This window comes from Pleurodeles waltl, chromosome 3_1 (assembly GCF_031143425.1).
Source record: "Pleurodeles waltl isolate 20211129_DDA chromosome 3_1, aPleWal1.hap1.20221129, whole genome shotgun sequence".
NCBI classification, from domain to species: domain Eukaryota; kingdom Metazoa; phylum Chordata; class Amphibia; order Caudata; family Salamandridae; genus Pleurodeles; species Pleurodeles waltl.
In genome coordinates this window covers 1,868,577,165-1,868,603,187 of record NC_090440.1, presented here as the reverse complement: position 1 = coordinate 1,868,603,187, position 26,023 = coordinate 1,868,577,165, and the positions used below count along the sequence as shown (strand labels likewise).

Here is a 26,023-nt window from a genome sequence, read left to right as displayed (position 1 = left end):
GTGAATGCCTATTAACAATGAACTGTTTGTGTGGCTATCGATAGGTATGCATTCTTCGAAAGGAAACAGATGAAGAATGAAACAGTAGAACACTATGTATTCGCACTAAACAATTTGCCAATCAACTGCACATTTGGGACCTTACATGATCTCATTCAGGATCAAATAGTTGTGTACTCTAATAATGAAAATATTCAAGAAATATCATAGGCTTGTGGTGATTCACCTTTAAGTGGGATTATTGCAATAGTAAATACAGCTGAAATGTCAAAAAGGTGTGATAAAGTAGCTATAAGGAATAGTAGCAAAACAGAGACAGTATGCAAGGTAAATAATTCTAAAAAAGATGAAAAGAGTGTGGACAGAAAATACACAAAAATTCTGGGTGGAAGAAATCAAACCTGAATTAGCGAACAAAAGGCCAGTGTGTTTTAGGAGTGGTAACAAGGGGCATATAGCCAAACGCAAAATTTGTCCTGCAATCAGATCTAAGGCACTCATTATGAACACAGCTGTAGAAACCGCAGTGTTAATGCTGGCAGTCAAACTACTGACCGCCAGCATCCCCAGATCCCCGCCGGCCGTATAATGAACATTCCTGTGGGACGGGACATTGATGGCAGCTCCACATGGAGCCGCCGCCAATGCCTCTGTGCGGCAGGTTCAGCTGCACCCATCACGCAGATCATGTGCAATGAGGCACAGCACAAGGGCCCCTGCACTGCCCATGCCAAGTGCATAGTTAGTGCAGGGGCCCACAGGGATGCCCTGGTGCACACCTTCTTCCAGCCTTTCATTGGCGGGGAAACCCACCAGGGAAAGGCTGGCGCCTGCGGGATCATTATCCGAGGAGCAGCACCGACCGACCGCAGCCATGTGGCGGTGTGGCCCACTATGCCGGCTGGCGGGTTTTCCCACCACCGCCGGCATGGCAGGCCACACCGCCAAGTTCATAATGACCACCTAAGTGTGCTCATTGTGGGATCATGGGCCACTATGCTAGAATGTGCAAAACAAGGTGAAAATATACAGTCAAATGTGTGTTAAATGAGGAATAACATGTAAAAGAAGAAAATGATTCTACTAGCAATGAAGGTATACTGAACAATGAAGATGCAGTTTTAGATGTAAATATTAGTTCCAAAAACAAACAAAATGTGATGTAAGCATTTGTGGTGCACATTTACAAGTGGTTGCAGATTCAGGAGCTCCATAAACCATGGTACAACGTTCGGCGTGGGAAGATACATTCATAGCAGTTTTAGTTGACCAATTGAGTACCACAGATATATGCCCAGTCACCTTCCTGGGTAAAAAGATCCTCATGGCAAGCTTTAAAGAAGTAGAATTTAAAATTGGGGATAGAACAACCAGGGGAAAATTGAATGTAGCTGAGAAGGGGCCCTCAGAACTACGATGGATTGACCAGGGAGCTCTTGGTATCATACTTTATCCGAACAATGGAGGCCAAGTAATTCTATTGGGTGATTCGGCAAAGAATACTGAAGAAGAGATCAAGACCCAATTTCTGAGTGTATTTTCTGGTGATATAGCAAAATTGAAAGGATTTGTCAATAAAATTGTATGAAGGGGGCTAAACCAATTTGTTACAAGGTCAGAAAAATATCCTTGAGTATTAGAGAAAATGTCATGAAGGAATTAAAAGCCTTAGAGAAGAAAGGGATCATAGAACCATTGGAAAGTGCAGAATGGTTAGCTACCCAGGTAGTAGCTCACGAATCTGACAGGAGATTATGACAATGCATAGACCTTGGTGTGTTGAATAAAAACAATGGTATTGACAAGTTTGCATTACCTAAGATCGATGAAATTTTATCTCAATTCAACGATACAAATGGTGTTCAACAATATATTTAATGTGAGACTATCACCAGGTCCTTCTAGATACATTTAGCAGAAATCTTACACATTTATCACTCCATTCGGACATTAAACATTTGTTTGCATGCCGTTTGGCCTTGCTTCAGCGGCAGCAGTTTTTCAGCACCGGATGACTTTTCAAAGGTATTGAGGAAGTGACTTATTTTCAAGACAACATACTAGTAATTGGTTGATGCAGAAGGGAACATGATTATTGATTGAAGTTGGTATTAAAGAAATTAGCTGATAAGGGGCTACTGGCTGAATTAAAGAAATGCAAATTTTCAGTAAACTCAGTAACATATCTGGGAGACTAAGTAGGTAGTGTGGATATTTCACCAAAGAAAAACACCACTAAAGCTAGAAGACATTTTTCAGCCCCAAAGTCTAAAGATAATGTATGATCCTTTCTGGAACTTATAGAATTTTACTCTGTCTGTAGAAAACTTTGCCATGAAAACATAAAGAATGAGGCAATTATTAAAAGTGAGGCAGGAATTCAAAGGGGATGAACAATTGCAAACAGATTTTGAAAACATCAAATATGTTGTAAGGCTCTATATGTGAAAGATAAATGTAAGGATAGACCTTTGTAAGGCTTTGAAGTAGTAGGGGCACATTGTATTGTAAGCACTGATGCCAGTGGGAAAGGCTTTGGTGCAGTAATACCCCCAAACATCTGAATCAGGAGAAGAATGTACAGTAGCTCATGCTTCCCATTCATTGTCACTTGCTGAAGAAAAATACTCTGTAATAAATAGAGAAATGTTAGCCGCAGTGTGGGCAATGGAAAAGTTTAGGCAGTATATATGGGACTCAAGATATACATTCCAAACGAGCAACAAGCCACTGATGATAGGCAATATTAGAGAAACACCACGAATACCACAAATGAGTCTGAGATTGTTTGGTTATGTATATGAAAATTGAATATTTACCTGGAAAACTGAACAAGGTAGCAGTTTATTTCAGTTACTAACTTTTAACAATGGATAAGCAATCAGAAAAATAATGGAATGACTTCAGTGTGGCAATGATTGAGGATAGTAAAAATTTTATATTGAAGGATGAATGGGAATTAAAAAACAAAGAAGATGAAAATATGAGTTTGATCAAATAATTCGTTATTAGAGTTTGGACAGATAAAAACAAATTACAGGATGAATGTAAGAAGTTGTGAGAGATTAAAGAAGAATTATCTCTTAGTGAGGCAGGAAACATTTTCAGAGAAGACAGATTAGTACCTCTGAAGACAATATTGGATGTAAATCACGAAGGTCGTTTGGGTATCGTGAAACTAAAGAAAAGAGTGAAATCTATGTATCTGTAGCCGGGGATCGATACAGAAATAGAAAGAGTTGTAAAGAACTTTGAAGTACATGCAAATTCAGACAAAACCCAATCCATGCTTACACCATCTTTGGGTGAACGGAAGTACCCAGAACATCCATGGGACATGGGGAGCATAACCTCCTTGGGACCCATTTTATATGAATGGGGTGTACCGAAGTATAGAATTGTAGAAATGGATCATTATTCTAAATAGACAGACACTGAAGAGATGGAGGAAATTGATGCTAAAGGTGTGATTGCATTTCTAGAAAGGCTATTTTAAGGGGAAGATATTCCCAAAGATGTTTTAAGTGAGAATGAACCACAATGTAGTTCTGAGAATTATGGACATTTTTTAAACAGGAATACAGTTACAGAAAAAAAATCGCAGTTTACCATCCTGCTGGTAAAACACTTTAAGAAGCGATAATGGCCAGCATATAGGCAGCTATTAAAGCTGGCAAGAATTGGGTAAACGAGTTGAACAGTACAGTCCAGGCATATAGAATTACTCCCACAGGAACAGAGTATAGTACATTTAGAATTTTAAGAGGGAGAGAACTGTTTACAAAAGACAACCTAGTTTGGAAGGGTAGGATAGATTGCAGCAAATGGTCCCCTTCTGTAGGAAAAGGGAACATGCTGAAAATGCAAGAATTGTAAAACAACATATTATGATAAAAAAACATGGAGTAAAAGAAGTGCACTTAACACCAGGTGATTGGGTAAGAGTAAACCCTGCCCACTTTTGCAGCACTTCCTGTGTGCCCTATAGCAAAGATCTCACTGTGCTCCTCTCTGTCTAAATCCAACATGGCAAAACGTTTGGGTTGGGCACTTGGACTCTACACAGGGAAAGAGAAATACTGAAGGCAAACTTTCCTCTCTGGTAATTCTAAACCAGTTCTGGGGTGCTTTTACAGCTGTAATTGGAGCCTGCTGCTTGGATGGGGGAAAAAAGAAAGGAGCTGTCCTCAGCCTATGAGTAGGCCTTCTTTAAAGTTCATCAAGTTCCTGGGTACAGCCCAAATAGCCATCCTGCTGGAGCAACAGAAACACCAGTCCACACCCAAGTTTTGTCCCTGCACTAGGAACACTTTTCATACTTCATCGAGGTTCTATCCAGGTGCTGGGTCAAAGTTGGAGTTCATATAAATGGGCCTCTAGAGGCTTTAGACAGGAAAAAAGTAACTTTCTGAAAGTGCTTTCTCATTAATAATCATAAAAAATTGATTTTACCTTTGAATTTGATTTTTTATAACTATTACAAATATTCCTTTTATTACACTTTTAGCTGTTTCCTATCTGAAAATAGCATTATTAAATGTAATATAGTAATCCAGTGTTTCCTTTAGAAATGCCAGCCTTGCTACACTGAAAATAGTTTTGGGGATTTCTTCACTGTAAGGATGTTTAACCTTACATTTCCTCATGTTCTTATTTTAAATACCATCCACCCTACCTCATTGGCAGTAAGTCCTACCTAGCGGTGACTTAATAATCTTGCAAAGAAATGTTCTGACCAGACAAAAGGGTCTATTTTGACAGATATAATTGCTGTTTAAAAGTTGCTTCAGCCAGGCTTTAATGGTAGGCCTGAGTCCTGAGGGTCCTGGTTTACAGTGTCACTGTAGTCGATGGCACACTGGGTGCTACAGTCCACTGGTGATATTTAACTTACAGGCCCTGGGTAGACGTTCTACCATATACTTGAGACTAATAGGTTGGTTAAATACGTTAATTAGTGGTATACCAATTTCATCATGTTGAAAGTAGAGGCACAGGCACTTTACAGCAGCGGTAAACTGCACGTTTACCAGTCAGCCACAACAGTTAATGCAAAAAATGTGGGGTTATACTGTGTAAAAGAGACTTCTTCATAGCCGTTCATTCATTAAAATGTCATTTTTTTTCCAGTTGGCCTCTTTGTGCCCTTGGCTTAGGAGGGTCAGACAAATTATCCAATATATGAAATATGCTCCTCCCACCTGGCAAGCCCATTTAAAAACTAACTTTGTCTCTGCTGTTGGTACCTGGTACAATTGTTTTTAAACATTCTGGTAGTGTGCATAGTCTCACGAGTCCATTTTACTCTCTTCAGAGGGGATACCTCATCAAACTCTCCAAACTCTATGAGTTTTCAGGTGTTGAAACACATGTGATGAAAATTGAGTTCTAGATGTGTAGGTAAATGGTCACTACCTTGGGCAGGAACAATATGTTTTGCTGAGTTCAGAATGAGGCAGTGAACTACCATCAAATGCATGATGATGTCAAGGCATTAGAATGGTTGTCGAAAGAGATATTCATCAGAGAGGGTAAAGGAGAACAATATTTGGACAAGGAACAACAAGCAGTATTTATTAGCACAAGCTCATCAATGATGCCCCTTTGTAGGAGGGCAGGAATGATAATATAATGGACCATAACACAGAATTGGCTATCACTTTAAGTGATAAGTCAGGAAAGTGCTGTGCCAATGACAACTAGATTAGATGTTGGTATGACGGTGTTATGGTCAAAGATGTGAAAGTTATGGGAGAGTTCAAGAAGGATGGGGATGGGAAAGAGATAGTTGTGTTGTGCTGTAGTGTCGAGGTTTGAAACATGAATCTACTTTGGTCAAATTGATACTTAGAATCACATGCTGAGGGTGATTATTGGTGAGAAATTCAAATGTTATATAGAGATATTTACACTTCTTGTGAACATGTTTGACTTCTCTTTAGCTTGAATCAGATGTTCACAGATATGTAGCAGTACAATATTAATAAGTACCCAAAAAACCAAAATTATGTTGCATATGAATTTATTGGGTACATGTACATGCCTATGCAAAAGAGGTAACTTTAATAATGATCTCTAACTCTCCTGAAAGAACCAACTTTGGGGCTTGAGGCTCCCCAGTCGCTGTATCTCCTGTACTCGCCAGGTCTCAAGTAGTACTGACGTCCTCTGTAATTGGGCTCTTCATAGAGAACCCAGTGCCCATCCTGCACATTACAGGAATAGATGTCATTGTAGCGGAACTGCTCATACACATGTGGACAGTCTTCTGAGAACTCCATCATTTGACCTCCAAAGTTTTCCCTCTCATAAACTCTTATTCTGTAGGATCCACGGTGCTGTAATGGCGAGGAAGGGAAATCAGTATTAAAACCCTTCTTTAAATAAAAATGTATTAAAAAATAAAAGATAAATTGGATAATTTAATTGAATGACAAAACCTTTGTTAAAAAATATTGGAATACATTACTTCGCTTTTCAAACTAAACTTGTGATCTCTGTCTGTATAACAACAGGCAGTATTATATTTTCAGAAACGATAATTGATAATAAAAGACAACAATTAATTCACATATGTTTATAATTCTAAGCTGGTCTTTTGTGCTACAGAACTCTTTTTCTCATATTTTTCTTACTTTCTTGCACAAGTGTATTGGATAAGGCATTCTTGGTTATATGAGTCAGATCAACACTCAGTTTGACCTGCTTTTACTGTGTGGGGTGCAGTTGGGTATTATAAAATAGTGGTGCAGCAGTTTCAGCAATAACTAATGTGCAGTGGGGATTATAAATTACATGGATGTGATGCTAGACTCTAATAATTTTCATTGTGGCACTTTTAAAGGAAATAGGGAAATCTGCAGATGACTAGGCAACAGGCACTTGCCCCATTACACTGCCAAGCCCATCAGTGGTATGGAGGTGGTTTAGATGATTGGCTAAAATTCTAGAATTCCTGCAAGACAGTCAGTAATTTTTGTGATGTGGGTCAGGAGGCCAGGATGATGTCCCTGACTGATGCAGCAACTACTCCTACTAGGGGACAGTACTTTGCAGAATTTTATGCTCAACGGAGGCCGGCACCTGGTGCAAGCCCATTTCACTTTACCTGGCAAAGAGTCAAAGGGATGCATTACTACAACCAATAGAACTATTCAATGAATGACATTGCCTTATAACTAGTACGCTGTTTCCAGCACATATTTAGGAACACTCACATAATGGTTCCTGTGGACCATCAAGTACCTTTCATTACATCACAAAGACACACATTTATAGAGAAGGAATAGGTCTAGTCAGAATTTACCATCTGATTTCAAGGTAGTTTTAGTAACCAATAAAGCACTGGAAGTTAACTTTGCTAATATAAGATTGCAGGATGTGCCGGAATAATATACTTTGGGAATGCTATGTGACATGTCACACAATTCTATCCTTTACAAACCACCACAACATTTATTTTCTTCTTGGTGTGTTGCAATCTCGAATTGCATGGCTGCCCTCTTAATTGTACTGCAAGCACACACAAATAACACAGACAGTTTATTTATGGGATATGACCATTTTGGCATAGGGTAGATGCAAAGTAAGAGCTGCATTCACAAAAGTAGAATTAAACTTCTAGTTTGTGAATTCCAAAAAGTAGTAAAGGTCATGGGACTATTTTATAGATTAGCATATTTGAAGAGCTAGACTTAAATGGACACTCCAAATACACAAAAAGAAACAGAGTAACACTCACTTGTGGGGTCAAGCGGCAGGACCTGATTGAGTCATTAAAGCCCATCCAGTGCTGGAAGTCAGGGTACTCCCCTCTTCTAAGATAGTACTGGTGCCCCCTGAAGTTGGGGTGTTCATAGAGTATCCAGTTGCCACTTTCCACTCGGATGGAGTTGCAGCGGCTGAAGTAGGTACTCAGATCGGCACACTCAGTGCTGCACTCATGGGAGCGGCCCTGGAAGTTCCTTTCCTCGTAGAAGATGATCTGTAACACAAATTACACACATTGATATTTTATATATATTTCTGCATGTTCTTGGGATAAACTTGTAGTGGAACAGAAGATAATAAATACATCGCTATGAAAGGTGAAGTACCACACATTATTTTCATAGTTCTTGATTAATGCATGTCAAGCACTAAAGATCGATCACCTGAAAGCCGTGCTTTCATTCTGTGGAATCAGGTTTACCAAATCAATTCACGACTGGGCTATTAGTATCTAATAGCAAATAATTATATTGGAGTTTCACAATGCTTCTTTTGGCTCAGGTTCCTTGTTACTAGTTAATATGCAGGGAAACCATAATAGTGAAATAGAAGTAAGACATACGAAATTGCCTGTTGGTTGAAATTTTGAATATTGATTTTAGTGCATTAAGGGTGGAAAAGTCATATCTAAATCTAGTTCTCAGTTAAATCTTTTGTTTTTGATTTATTGAGCACAATTAAGTAAACAAAGGTGTTGCTGGTGCTGAGAAACTAAAAATAATGAACCAGCTAACAACCTAAGAATTGTTTTGTAAAATAGATTAAAAGACAAGTTTTACTCTGCTTTACATGGACTGACTGGTCTGTAGCGGCCCTATTGTGAAGAAGCAAAATATTCCTCAACTTGGTTGTCACCCTGGTAAGGGAGGCCACTTCTGTGGCAATGTCTAACTGGTGGAGTAACAAGAAAATCCTTGCTGCAAGATCAGTAGGTTCATGTTGGACAAGGACCCCGCCACCGCTAAGATCAATCTCCACAACGGACTGCATGCCTTCGCCAACTGGATGGAGATGAGCCGCCTCAAACTAAACTTGGACAAGACTGAGATCCTCATCCTCGGCTCTAACCGCTCTGCATGGGACGACTCCTGGTGGCCAGCCACCCTAAGAACCGCACCAACTCCCACCACTCATGCATGCAACCTTGGTTTCATCCTAGACTCATCGCTCACCATGACCCAGCAAGTCAACACCGTCTCATCTTGCTGTTTCAACACCCTCTGCATGCTGACGGATCCCCATCGAGACCAGAACGGTCACCCATGCCCTCGTCAGCAGCAGACTGGACTACTGCAATGCACTCTAAGCGGAAACAACGGTCAAGCTCGCAAGAAAACTTCACCGTATTCAGAACGCCTCTGCACACCTCATCCTGAACATCCCACGCCACAAACACATCTCAGCCCACCTCAGAGACTTACACTGGCTCCCCGTCAACAAGAGGATCACCTTCAAACTCCTCATCCATGCCCACAAAGTCCAGCCTACCTCAACGAGCGTCTCAGCTTCCACACACCCACCCGCCAACTCCGCTCTGCCAACTTCGCCCTCGCCACCGCCCCCTGCATCCATTGTACCACAGCTGGCAGCAGATCCTTCTCTCAACTCATCACCAAAACCTGGAGCTCCCTCCCCGTCGACCTACGACTGACCCAGGACCTCCTGACCTTCAGGAAATGACTCAAGACCTGGCTATTTGAGCAGTAGCGACCCTCCCCCCCAGCACCTTGAGACCCTAACGGGTGAGTAGCATCCTTAACAAGTGTTCTTGATTGATTGATTGATTGACAATACAGTTCAAACCTTGGGGACGGACTTCCATATACATCCGTCTGCATTTCACACTGTTTCTTCTGAACAACTGTTGAGTAATTCATTTCTTAATTGTATAATAAAGAAAAATCCTGGGAAACACCTAAACAAGGGAATTGCCGGCTAATGACTATTTGATGATTTTATAGGCCAAAGACCAGTTTTCGACATTGTATCCTTGTGCCTCATTTCCCTAATGTGCCAAAAATGAAAGCAATTTAAAACAAGTTAATTGATATTATACAGACCTATATCAGTACCTAAATATTAGAAGAACGGCTCTTAAAATCATGCCAGTGACTTTCCTTTTGTCTAGCCAAGTTCATGCTATAATATGGACAAATATGTTTATGGCTCCTTTTACCTATACTAGATGGTAATGATAAAATTACATTTTTATGTCTGATCTTTTGTTGTGTAACTTGGATTGCTTTACTTAACAAGAACCAGGGTATGGATTGAAAAGAACGCAGCTAAGTAAAAGGAAAACTAATTTAAAATCCTATTATTTAAACAGTATTGGGAGTTTTCGTGAGGTGATTACTATTCTAATTCCAGGTGTGGATTAGTTGGAGATAATAAATATCTGGTGGCGGAAATAGTTTGTCTCAATACAGCCAAGGGAAAACCCTTTTGCCTGGGGCTTAAATAGAAGGCCATGAGGAAAGAAGACTTGAAAACCCAAAACAGGGTAATCATATCACAAATGGTGAAACAGCTGTGGAAAGAGTAGAGCTGAGGCAGTTTCTGTAATAAACTGAAGATCATACTACCACCACCACACAGTAGAAAAGTATGTTGAGAAGTAGCCTACCCACTTTGAAGGAAACTATGGGGTAGAGTTACTATTTTTTCACACAGCACACAGAATATTATCCCCTTTGTGTGATGCTGCACTGCATTGTGCAAAAGAGTCAATCTGCTATGATTGGCCCTTCCTAGTTGGCGCTCAAAAAGGCTGCCTTGTGTGACCCGCAACTTCACGGAGGTCAGGGCGCATATTCTAGCCCTGGATTTGTGTTGGAAGCACACACTTGCAGTACACGTTCCTTTGTCTAGACAAAGTTAGAAGATTCCACACACAATGTGTGCTGTAAATTTCCGCACACATGCAATTAATTGGTGGACTTTTTGAGAAATTAAATCTCCACAATGGACTGCATGCCTTCGCCAACTGGATGGAGATGAGCCGCCTCAAACTAAACTTGGACAAGACTGAGATCCTCATCCTCGGCTCTAACCGCTCTGCATGGGACGACTCCTGGTGGCCAGCCACCCTAAGAACCGCACCAACTCCCACCACTCACGCATGCAACCTTGGTTTCATCCTAGACTCATCGCTCACCATGACCCAGCAAGTCAACACCGTCTCATCTTGCTGTTTCAACACCCTCTGCATGCTGACGGATCCCCATCGAAACCAGAACGGTCACCCATGCCGTCGTCAGCAGCAGACTGGACTACTGCAATGCACTCTAAGCGGAAACAACGGTCAAGCTCGCGAGAAAACTTCACCGTATTCAGAACGCCTCTGCACACCTCATCCTGAACATCCCACGCCACAAACACATCTCAGCCCACCTCAGAGACTTACACTGGCTCCCCGTCAACAAGAGGATCACCTTCAAACTCCTCATCCATGCCCACAAAGCCCAGCCTACCTCAACGAGCGTCTCAGCTTCCACACACCCACCCGCCAACTCCGCTCTGCCAACTTCGCTCTCGCCACCGCCCCCTGCATCCATTGTACCACAGCTGGCAGCAGATCCTTCTCTCAACTCATCACCAAAACCTGGAGCTCCCTCCCCGTCGACCTACGACTGACCCAGGACCTCCTGACCTTCAGGAAATGACTCAAGACCTGGCTATTCGAGCAGTAGCGACCCTCCCCCCCAGCACCTTGAGACCCTAACGGGTGAGTAGCATCCTTAACAAGTGTTTTTGATTGATTGATTGATTGACAATACAGTTCAAACCTTGGGGACGGACTTCCATATACATCCGTCTGCATTTTACACTGTTTCTTCTGAACAACTGTTGAGTAATTCATTTCTTAATTGTATAATAAAGAAAAATCCTGGGAAACACCTAAACAAGGGAATTGCCGGCTAATGACTATTTGATGATTTTATAGGCCAAAGACCAGTTTTCGACATTGTATCCTTGTGCCTCATTTCCCTAATGTGCCAAAAATGAAAGCAATTTAAAACAAGTTAATTGATATTATACAGACCTATATCAGTACCTAAATATTAGAAGAACGGCTCTTAAAATCATGCCAGTGACTTTCCTTTTGTCTAGCCAAGTTCATGCTATAATATGGACAAATATGTTTATGGCTCCTTTTACCTATACTAGATGGTAATGATAAAATTACATTTTTATGTCTGATCTTTTGTTGTGTAACTTGGATTGCTTTACTCAACAAGAACCAGGGTATGGATTGAAAAGAACGCAGCTAAGTAAAAGGAAAACTAATTTAAAATCCTATTATTTAAACAGTATTGGGAGTTTTCGTGAGGTGATTACTATTCTAATTCCAGGTGTGGATTAGTTGTAGATAATAAATATCTGGTGGCGGAAATAGTTTGTCTCAATACAGCCAAGGAAAAACCATTTTGCCTGGGGCTTAAATAGAAGGCCATGAGGAAAGAAGACTTGAAAACCCAAAACAGGGTAATCATATCACAAATGGTAAAACAGCTGTGGAAAGAGTAGAGCTGAGGCAGTTTCTGTAATAAACTGAAGATCATACTACCACCACCACACAGTAGAAAAGTATGTTGAGAAGTAGCCTACCCACTTTGAAGGAAACTATGGGGTAGAGTTACTATTTTTTCACACAGCACACAGAATATTATCCCCTTTGTGTGATGCTGCACTGCATTGTGCAAAAGAGTCAATCTGCTATGATTGGCCCTTCCTAGTTGGCGCTCTAAAAGGCTGCCTTGTGTGACCCACAACTTCACGAAGGTCAGGGCGCATATTCTAGCCCTGGATTTGTGTTGGAAGCACACACTTGCAGTACACGTTCCTTTGTCTAGACAAAGTTAGAAGATTCCACACACAATGTGTGCTGTAAATTTCCGCACACATGCAATTAATTGGTGGACTTTTTGAGAAATTAAATAATTTCTCCTTGTCCAAGAAGGAATTGTTTTTATAGAAAACCCTGTGTGGCTATCTAAGTAGGTAAACTTCGCACTGCATAACATCAGATGGCCGGGTGATCTGGTGTGTTCCAACATGAAGAGCTCTAAACTAATGAAGATGTACTACAGCATCTGTATATATAAAATGCGTACGTCATTTTAATACGCTGTATTAGCTGTATTAGCTGCTCAAATGACATATGGTTGCTGTGTGTTTAGAGAGGCCAAGTCATGTGTCGATGTAGTACAGTGAGGCAATGGTGAACCAAGACCATCCATAAAAAATCCTGATTTCACAGAAAATACTTCAACAGGCCAATACCTCCTTGTGATCAGCTGCTGATATAAAAGTGCCAAACAAACTATAAAGGAAGGCATCTTTTAGAAATAAAATTATGTTACGGTTAATTTGGTGCATATCAAATGTTCATGCCCTGAGTAAATTCTCAGATCCTGCTAATCATATAAATGAGAAGATTCTTGTGTTTGAATGTGTCTCTCTTACAAAACAAATCACAACCTGACATTTCTCACTCACCTTCCCCATGTTGGCTGCTGGATGGTTTGTCGACCTCGGTGCTGTTCATGGGCGCTTAGCAGCCTTTATATACACCCTGTGATCCTGCTGCCTGTAGGAGAACAATACACTGCACGCACACAACGGTTCTGCCCACTAAGGTGAATGTATAGAGGCCCTCTGAGTTCTATAACGCGCACGCTGGGATTGTTTGTATTCCCTTCCTGGGGAGTCCTATTGACTGTGAATACCAACCAAAGCACAGCATTGTCGCCGTGCTAAAAGCAGCATTTTGTGCTTTAAATAAGGTACGTTTTAAAGCATTCCTGCTGACTGGAAAAAAGCGGTTTTCAACTGCTAGATACAGTTGGAAGGATCATGCAACATAAACTCGTCCCAAGGACTTGAGATTTCCACGATCTTGAATAGTTTTATTTGGCTACCAGAGCAATAAAAGTGAATAAACAGAGAATGGATAGATAGGTTTTGCACAGTTGCACACAGTGGTGCTGGAACAATCACAGAGGGGGTCAGGGATGCTTCCATCAGTGGAAAATCAATGAAGTCATAGGGATTACAGAAAATCAAACTTCCTCCCTAAGAACATATGTAGTAAATGAGACAGGACCATTCAGCAGTGGTGGTGTGTAACCAGTGGTGCATTTTGGAGCACACTGTCACAACTATATTACTAAAGCATAGTCTGGTAAGGCACTGTCATTCACAGGCAGCACATTTCCCATTGCAATGGCACAGACATGCAGATTTACTAATATAAACAATATGTGAAAATGGAGTATCAGTGAATATTTATGCACACTGTCACAACTATATTACTAAAGCATAGTCTGGTAAGGCACTGTCATTCACAGACAGCACATTTTCCTTTGCAATGGCCACTATATTTGCACAGACATGCAGATTTACTAATATAAACAATATGTGAAAATCAATCAATCAATCAATCAAAAAACATTTATAAAGTGCACTACTCACCCGTGAGGGTCTCAAGGCGCTAGGGGAAGGGGGTTACTGCTGCTCGAAGAGCCAGGTTTTGAGCTGCCTCCGGAATGCAGGGTGGTCCTGGGTGGTCCTGAGGTTTGCGGGGAGGGAGTTCCATGTCTTGGCCGCCAGGTAGGAGAAGAATTTCCCACCTGCCATGGTGCGGCGGATGCGGGGGACGGCGGCGAGTGCGAGGTTGGCAGAGCGAAGTTGACGGGTGGGCGTGTAGAAACTGAGGCGACGGTTGAGGTATTCGGGTTCCTTGTTGTGGAGGGCTTTCTGTGCGTGGGTGAGAAGCCGGAAGGTGATCCTTTTGTTGACGGGGAGCCAGTGCAGGTGTCTCAGGTGGGCGGAGATGAGGCTGTTGCGGGGTATGTCGAGGACGAGGCAGGCGGAGGCGTTTTGTATTCTCTGAAGACGTTTATGGAGTTTAGCGGTGGTTCCTGCGTATAGGGTGTTTCCGTAGTCCAGGCGGCTTGTGACGAGGGCGTGGGTCACAGTTTTTCTGGTGTCGGCTGGGATCCAGCGGAAGATCTTTCGGAGCATGCAGAGAGTGAGGAAGCAGGAAGATGATACGGCGTTGACTTGTTTGGTCATGGTGAGAAGTGGGTCCAGCATGAATCCGAGGTTGCGTGCGTGGTCTGAGGGGGTTGGTGCGGTGCCAAGGGCCGTGGGCCACCAAGAGTCGTCCCAGGCGGACGGGTTGTTTCCGAGGATGAGGACTTCAGTTTTTTCTGAGTTCAGTTTCAGACGGCTGAGTTTCATCCATTCTGCGATGTCTTTCATTCCATCTTGCAGGTTGGTCTTGGCGCTGGTGGGGTCCTTGGTGAGGGAAAGTATCAGCTGAGTGTCGTCGGCGTAGGAGGTGATGTTGATGTTGTGTTTGCGTACGATGTCGGCGAGGGGGCTCATGTAGACATTGAAGAGAGTCGGGCTGAGCGAGGAGCCTTGTGGGACGCCGCAGATGATCTCGGTGGGGTCTGAGTGGAACGGAGGGAGGTAGACTCTTTGGGAGCGGTTAGAGAGGAAAGAGATGATCCAGTCCAGGGCCAGTCCTTGGATACCGTTGGAGCGCAGGCAGGGTATTAGGGTTCGGTGGCAGACGGTGTTGAAGGCACCCGAGAGGTCGAGGAGGATGAGGGCGACTGTTTCTCCGTTGTCCATCAGAGTTCTGATGTCGTCTGTGACTGAGATGAGGGCGGTTTCTGTGCTGTGGTTGGCTCAGAATCCGGACTGGGAGGAGTCGAGTAGGTTGTTGTCTTCAAGGAAATTGGTCAGTTGCTTGTTGACGGTCTTCTTGAATACTTTGGCAGGGAAGGGGAGGAGCGAGATGGGGCGGAAGTTCTTCAGGTCGCTGGGGTCCGCCGTAGGTTTCTTCAGGAGGGCGTTGACTTCGCCGTGTTTCCAGCTCTCGGGGAAGGTGGCAGAAGCGAACGAGCTGTTGATGATGGTCTGGAGATGAGGGGCGATGATGCCGTCGGCTTTGTTGAAGATGAAGTGTGGCCAGGGGTTCGAGGGGGCACCGGAGTGGATGGAGTTCATGGTAGCTTTGGTCTCCTCCTCGCTGATGTGAGTCCAGGCGTTGAGGGTGATGGCAGGGGTTGTAGGTTCTGTGGTGGTTGGCTGGGTCTGGTGTCTGAAGCTGTCAGGTAGGTCGGTGATCTTATGATGGAAGAAGGTAGCGAGGGAGTTGCAGAGGTCTTGTGAGGGCGTGATGGCGTTAGGATTGGAGAGCTCTTTGACGATGTTGAAGATTTCTTTGCTGTTGTGAGTGTTCTTGTCCAGTCTGTCTGTGAAGGAAGTTCTTTTGGTGGCGCGGATCAGCTGATGGTGTTCGCGGGTGGCGTATTTGAGGGCAGACATGTTTTCTGGGGTGTGGTCTTTGCGCCAGGCTTTCTCGAGGGTACAGCAGTTTTTTTTGGATTCCTTGAGGGTGTCTGTGAACCATTGAGGTTTCCTGGTGCTGGTCTGTCTTGGGAGGCGTCTGAGGGGTGTGAGGTTGTCCGCGCAGTTGGTGATCCAATGAGTGAGGCTGAGGGCTGCGTTGTTGGGGTCGGTGGAGAAGGTGGGTTGGTTGTCGCTGAGAGTGGAGAGAAGCTGTTCCGTGGGGATTTTGTTCCAATTTCTGCGTGGGATGGGTTGTGTGCGGAGGTGGAGAGTCTTGCGTTGGAAGGTGAAGTGGACACATCTGTGGTCGGTCCAATGTATTACGGAGGAGTGGCTGAAGGATACGTGGTTGCTGGCGGAGAAGATGGGGTTGAGCGTGTGTCCGGCGATGTGGGTGGGGGTGTTCACCAGTTGCTTGAGACCGAGGTTGGCAAGTAGAGTGGTGGTGTTGGGGTCGTTGTTCTGCTCCAGGTGGAAGTTGAGGTCTCCGAGGAGGATGCAGTCCGGCGAGGCTAGGGCGTGCGGGGAGATGAAGTCAGCGATGGATTCGCTGAAGAGGGCTCGTGGTCCAGGGGGTCTGTAGATGAGAGTTTCTCTGAGGGTGGTTCAGGGGTCGGTGTGGATCTGGAAGTGCATGTGGGCGGCGAGGGGGGTGTCTTCAGTGGAGGTGGTGACGTTGATGGAGTCCTTGAAAACAATGGCGATTCCTCCACCGACTTGGTTGGTGCGGTCTCTCCTGGTGATCTTGTAGCCGTTGGGGATGGCTATTGCGATGTCGGGGGCCGAGGAGGCGTTCATCCAGGTCTCAGGGATGAAGGTGACGTCCGGTGAGGTGGAGTCCAGGAGGTCCCATAGTTCAATGGCGTGCTTGTGGACAGAGCGAGCGTTGATGAGGATGCATTTGAGGTGGTTATTGGCGCGTGGGCTGGCGGGCGGGGTGCAGTCGCTGTGGAAGGTGTGTTTGCAGGTGAGGCAGGTGAAGGGTCCATGGGTGCGTTTAGGGTTGGCTTGGAAGCAGGTTCTGGAGCGTCCCAGGTTGAGAGCGTGGAGGGAGGAGGGGTCGTAGCGGTGCTGCGGGATTTGGGAGTGCTGGGGGCCAGGGGTCATGGCGCTGGGTGCAGTCCAGGCACGGACGGGCGCAGACAGGCTTGCCTTTGGCACGCCAGCGGCGCGGCCGCACAGCGCCCGCCATAAGAGGGAGGAGGGGGGTATGGAGTATCAGTGAATATTTATCATTTGCGCTTTCTGAAGTTGTCTAGGTTTGTTTTGGTCCTATAACATTCATTGTTAACATCACTCTTCATAATTACAAAAATGTGTTTTATTCATGCTATCCTAACTGGTGATATATTTTAAAATACCTGTAAATGACTGCTACACATATTTAAATGTTGTTGTGTTTTACAAAAAAATGCATTCTACTGCCTTTCCTTTCACACTCCTTGTACCCAAGCAATATTGTAACATCCTTCACATTACAAAATCCTCTCAATGGGTTGGAGTAGGAAAAGTAAACACCAATTTCTTTATTTAAAGAATGAGTATCAATTTCTCAAGACATAGCCTGACATTTGACCTCTGTCTTTGAATGCACACCGATGTCACAAAATAAAAACAAACTTTAAAGGCATCTTTATTGATCATTCACCTTCTGGACTCAAACATGATTATTTTGGGGGCCCCTACCAGTTACTCCAGCGTTTATAGATATTTAGTTAGTTTTGGCCCTGCTAGCCCCAAATCCCATCACCTCCAAAGTCAAAATGCCAATATGTGCAGCCTCAGTGTCATGCACGGCTGTCATAGCAGCAGCACTTCCTGCTGCAAATGTCAATAGCAGCAGGGTCATTGCAACACAGCATAATGCACAGCCTGTCCCAGCATTGGGGTGTGTGGGAAATTGTTTACATGGCCGCTATGTGATAGTGACAATGCCAACGATCTCAGACAAAAGGATTCCCCTCAAAATTGAATGGAGTACAGAGCTATTCAGTGCACAACTTCATGGAAGCAATGTTCTATACCTTGCACTTGCCTTGTCACAAATACATATCTGCTTGTAGCTGCGTATTAAGCTAATTCATCCATCAAGCTAGTTTATTAATCTTTTCTCTTTGCAAGGACGATTGCTGTTGTGATGATTGCAATGATTTATCTGGCTCAGTGTTCCCAGTTATGGCTATCTCCATGTGCTGCTGGTCTTAGGGATTTACGTGTCACTCCATGGTCCAGGAGTAGCAAGAAGCATCTCAAGCATCTGGGAGGGCTCAATTCATGGAACCTTTTTCAGACTAAGCATGACTTTTAGACACCAGAATAAAAAAGGCTGCAGACATGAAATGGGATGGAAATGTAGATTCACAGGACAATAGGGCCAGCGGTGCATCACCGGTGGATATGTCTGCTGCCTACACTGCATTAGGTTTGAGGTTTGTTTTTGAATTGAAAAATGTACAATGTAATGACTGCCTACCGCCGTAGCGACGGCTGGCAAAACACCATTGCCACAGCTACCTACGTCTGCCATATTGTGACTGTAGCTGGAATGCCCCCAGAAGGCTGGCGGAATTCCGGCTACGGTCATGGTGGTGGACAGCGGTAAGGTGGCGCTGCTACCAGCAGCAGCACCACACCAGTATAGAGCACCGCAGACCGTATCATGATCCATGATACGGCCTGGCGGTGTTCTGCTGGCAGACACTTCTGCCGGCAGCAGTGCCACGTCCCGTCTCCTGCCGGACAACCCCCTGCAAGCAGGTAAGTCAGGTGCTCTGACATGGAAGGGGGGTGGGGAGTGTTGTGTGTGTTTGAGGGGGTGTGGGTGTATGTTTGTGTGTGCATGCATGCGGGTGTGTGGGTGTGAGTGTGCGTGTATGTTGTGTTGTGTGAACACGTGTGTGCTTGTATGTCTGTCAGTGTGTGTGGATTTGTGTGTGAATGTATGAATGCATGTATGGGTGAATGTGGGTATGAGTGTGTTTATGCGTGCGTGTGTTGGTGCCTGAGTGTGCTTATATGTCGTGGGGGGTTTGGAGGGGAGGGTGGGGTAGGACTCTGAGGAGGGGGATGATCGTGCCTAGAACCATGGTTTTCTGGCAGTAAGAAAGCCACAAAAACCATGGCGGTAGGTGGGGTCATAATCCTGTGGGTGGGAAAGTGACGGCCGCATGACTGAAGTCTCCAGCCTGGCTGCTGTTACTGCCCTGGTGGACGGAGTGGTACATTAGCCGTTTGGCTTGAGCCAAACCGCCATTATCATATTTTGGGGAGAGGTACCGCCAGCCTGTTGGCAGTACCTTTCTCCAAAATACTGTGGCCCGTCTGGGTTGTAATGAGGGCCTTAGTCTTTGCAGCCTGAATGTGCAAACCAAACAGACTGAAAAAAATCACACTATGACCACGCTAAATTCACATACTCTAAGAATCCATAAATAACGTTCACCTGGCACAGCCACGGAATGGCCCAGTCTTATATGGAAAATTTGGTGTGGAAGAAAACCCACTCTGAAGCCTAGGCAGACACCCAACCTCTTATTTGGTAGATCTCAGAGGTCCAGTAGTGGATCATGAGACAGAACAGCCTGACTTGTGACAGGGTATGAGCACATGTAAAGAATACATGTCTCTTCAGAGCTGTAAATCGTTAGATGTGTGATATACCAAGGAGGATAGCAGGAAGGTAGCTCACCCAGTCGTAAAACAAGGACACTCGGACCCAGACTGCCTCAAAGGGTGCTGCTCTTCTGCTTTATTATTTCTTAACCATCAAATAGTACCTCCTATAAGGAAATATACTTTGTCTAGACATGTGGAAAAAGGGTCTTCCTTCCTTCCCATCATGGAGGAAGAGGGGACAATTCTGCTGATGCCAAAGTGGTTAATGTGTCACAGATCTGTTGTTGTAGGGCACAGGAGACTACAAAATCAAGAGGAAAAACTAAATACTGGTTTCTCAGTTCCATGGAGGTCCTGAAGTCAGAAAGAAGGACAATGTATTGGCATTACAGCACCAGAAACCCATTGCATATGGTCTACTGGTCAGGCTCTCTTTGTCACCCAGCATACCACCAATGTTTGCATGGAAAGAGCACTTTACTACATACAAACTATGAGCAAAGCTTGAAGCATTTGAAGATCCAGGATCAGAATTCGAAGCCCCATTGACTGCAACAAATCCGTCAGTGTGTGAAGGGATTGCCACAGCTCTCACTGCAGCTGGGTTCTGGTCACTGGATGATTTGGTACCCACGTGTCCAGGGGTGTTTGTCACAGTCCACCTTTTATTCAAACAAATCTATTCTGAAACTTCTCATTTCATTTTTATGTTGTTTGCTACTGCAACATCCTTCCATAAAATGTCCTTAACAGTCCTTTCACATCTTTACTGCCCACCAGGAAGATGTGCTCTTGTGACAAAAGTGTTCATGTGTTATCATTAAACAATGTGAATTGTAAATCTACCTTCTGCACATCACCAAAATGTGTGATTGTTATCAAATCACTTTTTTCATAATCTGGTTCTCACCTGTACCACATTTAATAGTTGTTACTGAAGTGTTGATTATGGCAAATGCAAAGTGAACAAATGTGTTAGTTAATGTTCCCACTTCGGTGACTTTTGCCATTTCATTTCATGTAATTTCTTGTGATTTCTTATCGGTCAGTGGGCCACACTGAATGGTGATCTTGGACAAATCATTACATTTCTTGTGATGTCATTGTCAATCAGGTGAGAGGTCGTGTGATACAAAGACAGTTAAGCACAAATATGCACATAGATTTGGCCAATTGTCCATTCCATTGTTTGCATATGGTACCACATTAAACCTGGTCCTTTTGTGAGTGCTTGTTTTTAGGTATCATTTACAGAGAGCTTTAGCTATCCATTACTGAAAACCTCTTGTCTCCAATGCATAGAAATATGTACAAATAGTCAACTTTGGATCAGCTCATTATTTATCATTGGTTGTCTTTCCTGTCTTATTTGCTTCTTACTTTTTACGCAATGGTTTTTCTTCCACTTTTTGCATCTCTTTTTGTGTCTCCCCTGGAGCACAGCTTTGTACCATCCTTTTCAGTGGATCACTTGGGTCCATTCACTGCTTATATTCTGGGCGCTATAGTTTTCTTTTACCTTTATCACTCTGTGAGAATATATGTGTTTTATTGAACCCTTATATAATCTTCCACTCTACATGATGTTCCCCCATCTCATCCTTCTAGTCCATTTTTTCCCTGCCCTTTCCACTTTTACAATTTTCAATTCCTCTTTGAGACCCACCCAGCTCCACCAACTCATGAAAAAAAAAGAAAGCACAGACACACGCTATTTATTTATTTATGTTTTTGGGGCGGGCCCAACAGTTGCAATTAGCTACTGAGCTGCATCTTGCGCTTTCATGCAATTTTGCATATCATTTTTTACTTTAACATTTCAAACGCAAAAGCCAATAAGTCTGCCTTGGCAGAGTCTAAAGGCCATATAAATTGGGTTTGCCAATGCTTGTTTTACATGCAAGTCATATCACATGTAGTAACATTTGATGGTCAATTTATTGAAATCTGTTAATGTTTCTTTAGTAGTTGAATGGAAAACATTGAGCCGGGAACTATTTCATTACATTTCTACATTTGTTCAAAGTAAACAAATGTCCAGTGTGCTATAATGGTAGGATACTTATTTGTGTTGTTTCGAGCTGGGAGCATGTTTCAGGGTTGGTGTTTGAAAAGGTTGTCATTATGAAATTCTAGAAGTAAAGATGGTTAAATTATGTTATACAAGTTATGTCACATAAGGGGTCTAATCCATTTGTTTTTTTACTAGAAGTTGTACCTGTGCATTTTTTAATTGATGTGGTACTGTGTTTGCTGAAGCAATGTGTGGAAGAGATTAGAGAAATATTTAAACATTAATGGATAGAGAAGAGTTTTTAAAAGTATGTATTACATATGGATTTGCGTGAAATTCAGCTACTGTCCTTTTGTTTCAAGGTCTGGTAGCAGTCACGACTCGCACTGATGGAAAGGGGCAGGGCGGCGGGCCCTGTCAAAATGTACAATTTTCTTTTAAAAAAACACATACTTTTACTCCCACGCCGTGACACTCCTCTGCTCCTCCATCTCGCTTAAGAGGCAGGCACAGGATCCCAGAGTGCCCTGTGCCTATCCCAACGCTGCTTAGAGCAGCGTTAGGATTGGCTGGGAGTGTCCTGGCTGGGCTCTCCCAGGTAGACTGGGAGCCTGTGCAGGCTCTCTCCAGCCCAGCAACTGTGTTGCTGGGCTGAAGAGAGCTCTGTGCGCATGTGTGCCCTATGCCCGAGATGGCCACCCAAACACACATGGTCTCTGAGGGGGAGTGCTGAGCACTCACACTTGTCACCCCCGTGCCCTACCATTTTTTCCCAAAAAACGATCATAAACTTAGCTTATAATCGTTTTCAGGAAAAAAGTTTGCAGTTGCCGCTGCTAGTGGGGGGCTACGCCCCCCCTATAGAGGAGCCGCCCCTGTCTGATAGTTTTGAAAGATAAGGAAGGTCAGAGATGCAGCATGAGGTTTGTTCATTTACATGTTTTTAATTTGGGACTGAAGGGGAGATTTCCTGTATAAAAATGGTTGGACATAGAGTTCATTAGTTTTGTGTCAAGCTAAAAAACATACCAGCACATAAAACAAGCAAGCTGAATTTTGAAGACTTGAAAAATCAATGGTTTGATTTGTATTCTGGAGCAGACTGTGCCACTGTATTTGAAGCTGCTTCCTTGTAGCACCTGTTCACTGTGTCCCCAAGTGTCTGTAAGGCTGACCAAGGCACTAACTGGCATTAAGTGGCTCATTGCACTATTCTTCTGCAGCTGAATTTTGAAGAGCCTACAAGTGGTCCAACCGTTGCCACCTGGAAGAAACGGACTGCATCGCCACTTTGACCCTGGGGGGAGGATCCTGTTATGGCCTGTTGATCCTAAGTCTCAGTTGCACTTCTGCCTGACGCTGCCTCTTGAATCACCATACTGCCAGACCTGCTCCAGGTATCAGAGCAGAGGCCCAGCACTCCAGCAGTCGGTCCATCTTTCCTGCACGGGGTAGAGGATATGAACTAAAGGGCACAAATTTCTGGCTCAGATCCACATTTGGTGAGAAACAGTACATTGAAATGCTAGGGACATGAATCTGCCTGGGGTCGGCAGGTGAACTGTACCTGTGCCTGAGATGTACACCAGAGTTACCCTGTCACTGAGAGAGAACGGAGGAATGTGGGGATGTGTGGTGAGCAGAAGGGGTATCCTTGCCCATAGGGCAGTGTCCCTGAACCAGAGTCTCTGAGTACTTGAGTTGATATAGTGTGTAATATCATGTTTGTAAGTGTATTAACGTACTTAGCACTGATTGAGCAATTAAGTTATTTTGGTGTTTGTTCAGTGCCTGTTGAACCCTCACTCTAAACTTCCTGAGCAGTCTGTGATGGCATGGGTGCAAAATCCCTTCTCCGATGCTGTCTCTACACGAAGAGAAAGCAATTGAATACTTGAGCTGGACTTTCCTCCAGTAGGGCCTACTCAAACTGGGGATAGCTCTGAAGATTAGCAGCAGGATTATGACAGCATATTCCTTTCCCTCAGCTTTCATTCACCTTAATGGCCACTGTAAGCCTCCCATTAAGTACAGTTAAGTTCTAATAACTTTATTTACGCAAACAAGACATTAAAGTATGGAATAAAATGCATCTTGTTTGACAAATTTAAAAACGAGTTAAAACAACAGTACAGACTATCACAGAAGTGCATGATATCAATCATAAAAATCTTGACGTAATTTGGTCAAGCAAGCATGATTAAATACATAAAACAGATAATCATACATAGTTAAAGTAGACAAAACATTAGCACAAGAGGCAGAAGTCTCACAAATCGACATAAAGTGCAAGGTCCAAACTCACACTTGTTTCAACTCTGAAAGGATCACCCTTCTTCTTATAGTCCACATGCATCAGCGAAATTTAGCTACTGAAGAACCAAACAAAAGGCGCGAGTCAATCCTTAAAATTCTGAAAGCAGAGGAATGGCTTTCTATGCCCAACTGTTTACATAAGGGCTTTTACCACATCTCTTGGGGTCAAGCATAAGCTGAACAAGCAAATAGAATGTGAGGTCCAGATTCATCTGCCTCCAATTAAAATCAAAAGGGGCACACGACAGGGATGCCTTCTCTCTCTCCTTCATTTTGCCATAGTGATGGAGCCACTGGCCCTTCACATCCAAGAGATTCCCAGGGTCTCAGGACTCACTTCTGTAGGTAGCACTCACAGGGTGCACCTCTTCACTGACTACTTGACTTTTGGACATGTCTTGGGCTTTAAAGTAAACACTGATAAATCCCAGGCTCTCAACCTCACTATACCTGGTGACCCAGTCCCGCCACTGCAGAGACTGTCACTATTCCGATGGGCCCCATGTGGCCTGCACTGTGGAACCTGTTCCGGCTTTTCAAAGACACCCGCCCCAAAACCACATATTTAGCAATGACCACAAGATCTGTCCTGGACATATGGGCACATAAAGCTATCAAAAAGGGCTCAAATACTTTGCCTTTTCCTATACCCAGTTGGCATATAACCCAGACTTCCTCCCCACCCTTGACCCTACATCATTTTTGGCCTGGACGGGAAGAAAATGTAGTTCAATAGAAATTTAATTTATGAAAAATGGGAAAATAGTAATAATGTCAAGATAGAGCTTATCACTCTTACAATATACCATGTATTCTTGTACCTCACTTCCCACATGTGCCTATCCTGGGCCTAAAACTCCATCCCCAGGTCCTTCAGCAACAGAACAAAAAATGAAGAGTTAAGAAATGTTTAGTGGGGCACCTTATCCCTCCCTCAACAAGTAGCCAATCAAACACAAATACCTTACTTTTTAAGTAAAGCAGCTTGGATGCAGATAAAGAATGAGCAATGAATTCTCTCCACTATCAATTTCAAAATTATCAGAGGGCCTAACAACCCCATGAAAGGACTCTGAGGAGGAAGTTGATATTGTATATCTAAAATTCCCTGAAGGGTTCCTTCATGCTACAAACCACCCAAAATTGAATTTCACTGAATGATACATGGACTACAAAGCAAAAAGAAATGTACATGTATCCAGTGTTTGTAAGTAACCGAATTAACATTAATAACATTGCACTACTTGAAAACATCCAATTTCAGAGTTCCTGCAAAACATTTTCTGCCAAATCCAAATATTGCTAAGTAGAAATTAATATAGAGTGTATGCCTGAAACCTAGATTTATTTAAATATACATGTTCGACCTTATGGGATTCCATGTGATGCAAGTGCGCCAATAAATTTAAACCCCGGTGATATCCTCCTTATTGTTTGCACAAATCAACTGTATGGTAACATAATCCTGATGTTTCAAGGTGCAGTTACATTTTTGATTTAGGTCTAATAGTTTTAAAACCATGCAAGTATTTATATTGTTTTATATTGAAAAATTCAAAATTTGCGTCAGGCAGAATTAAATTAGTTTTTCTTTTTTTAGAATGAATTTGAGGGTTGTTAGATTTTTGTGGAGAACATTATAAATTGGTTAGCTATTCAGTGGGCCTTTATGTGAAAAATATATTCTAGGGATATGGAAAGATAGGGAAAAACAACTAAACATTATATTTAGAAGCAGACTTGTTTCTTCTGGCTAGTGTAGGGCACTCTTTCCAAATATAGGAAAGTTCCTAAATGTTTTTTTACTAGAAGAGAGTTTTACTTGCATTTTCTTAGTGTGTTTTTCTCTAACTCCTTTGGTTACTGTGGGAAGCAGCAACAGAAAGTAATAACGTTGTTACTAATGTTTACATTAAACTTTTGGGAATGTCATGGAAG

At 43.3% G+C, this 26,023-nt stretch overlaps 1 protein-coding gene across 1 annotated transcript; it reads right to left on the bottom strand.

The window, feature by feature from the left end:
• Positions 1 to 5,991: 5,991 nt before the first annotated feature.
• LOC138283453 (gamma-crystallin-3-like) lies at positions 5,992 to 13,358 on the bottom strand. The gene is made up of 3 exons (XM_069221407.1): positions 13,273 to 13,358; positions 7,742 to 7,984; positions 5,992 to 6,338 (listed from the first exon to the last, which is right to left on the bottom strand). The coding sequence occupies exons 1-3, from the start codon at positions 13,279 to 13,281 to the stop codon at positions 6,063 to 6,065; spliced, it is 528 nt and encodes a 175-aa protein (XP_069077508.1). The 5' UTR covers positions 13,282 to 13,358; the 3' UTR covers positions 5,992 to 6,062.
• Between the last annotated feature and the right edge of the window lie 12,665 nt (positions 13,359 to 26,023).

What these genes read in the sequence shown, in the direction of transcription:
- LOC138283453 (XM_069221407.1), bottom strand. An exon ending in CCTGCCGCTTGACCCCACAA is followed by an intron (nt 6,339 to 7,741) that starts GTGAGTGTTACT and finishes TCGCCATTACAG; the next exon opens with CACCGTGGATCCTACAGAAT.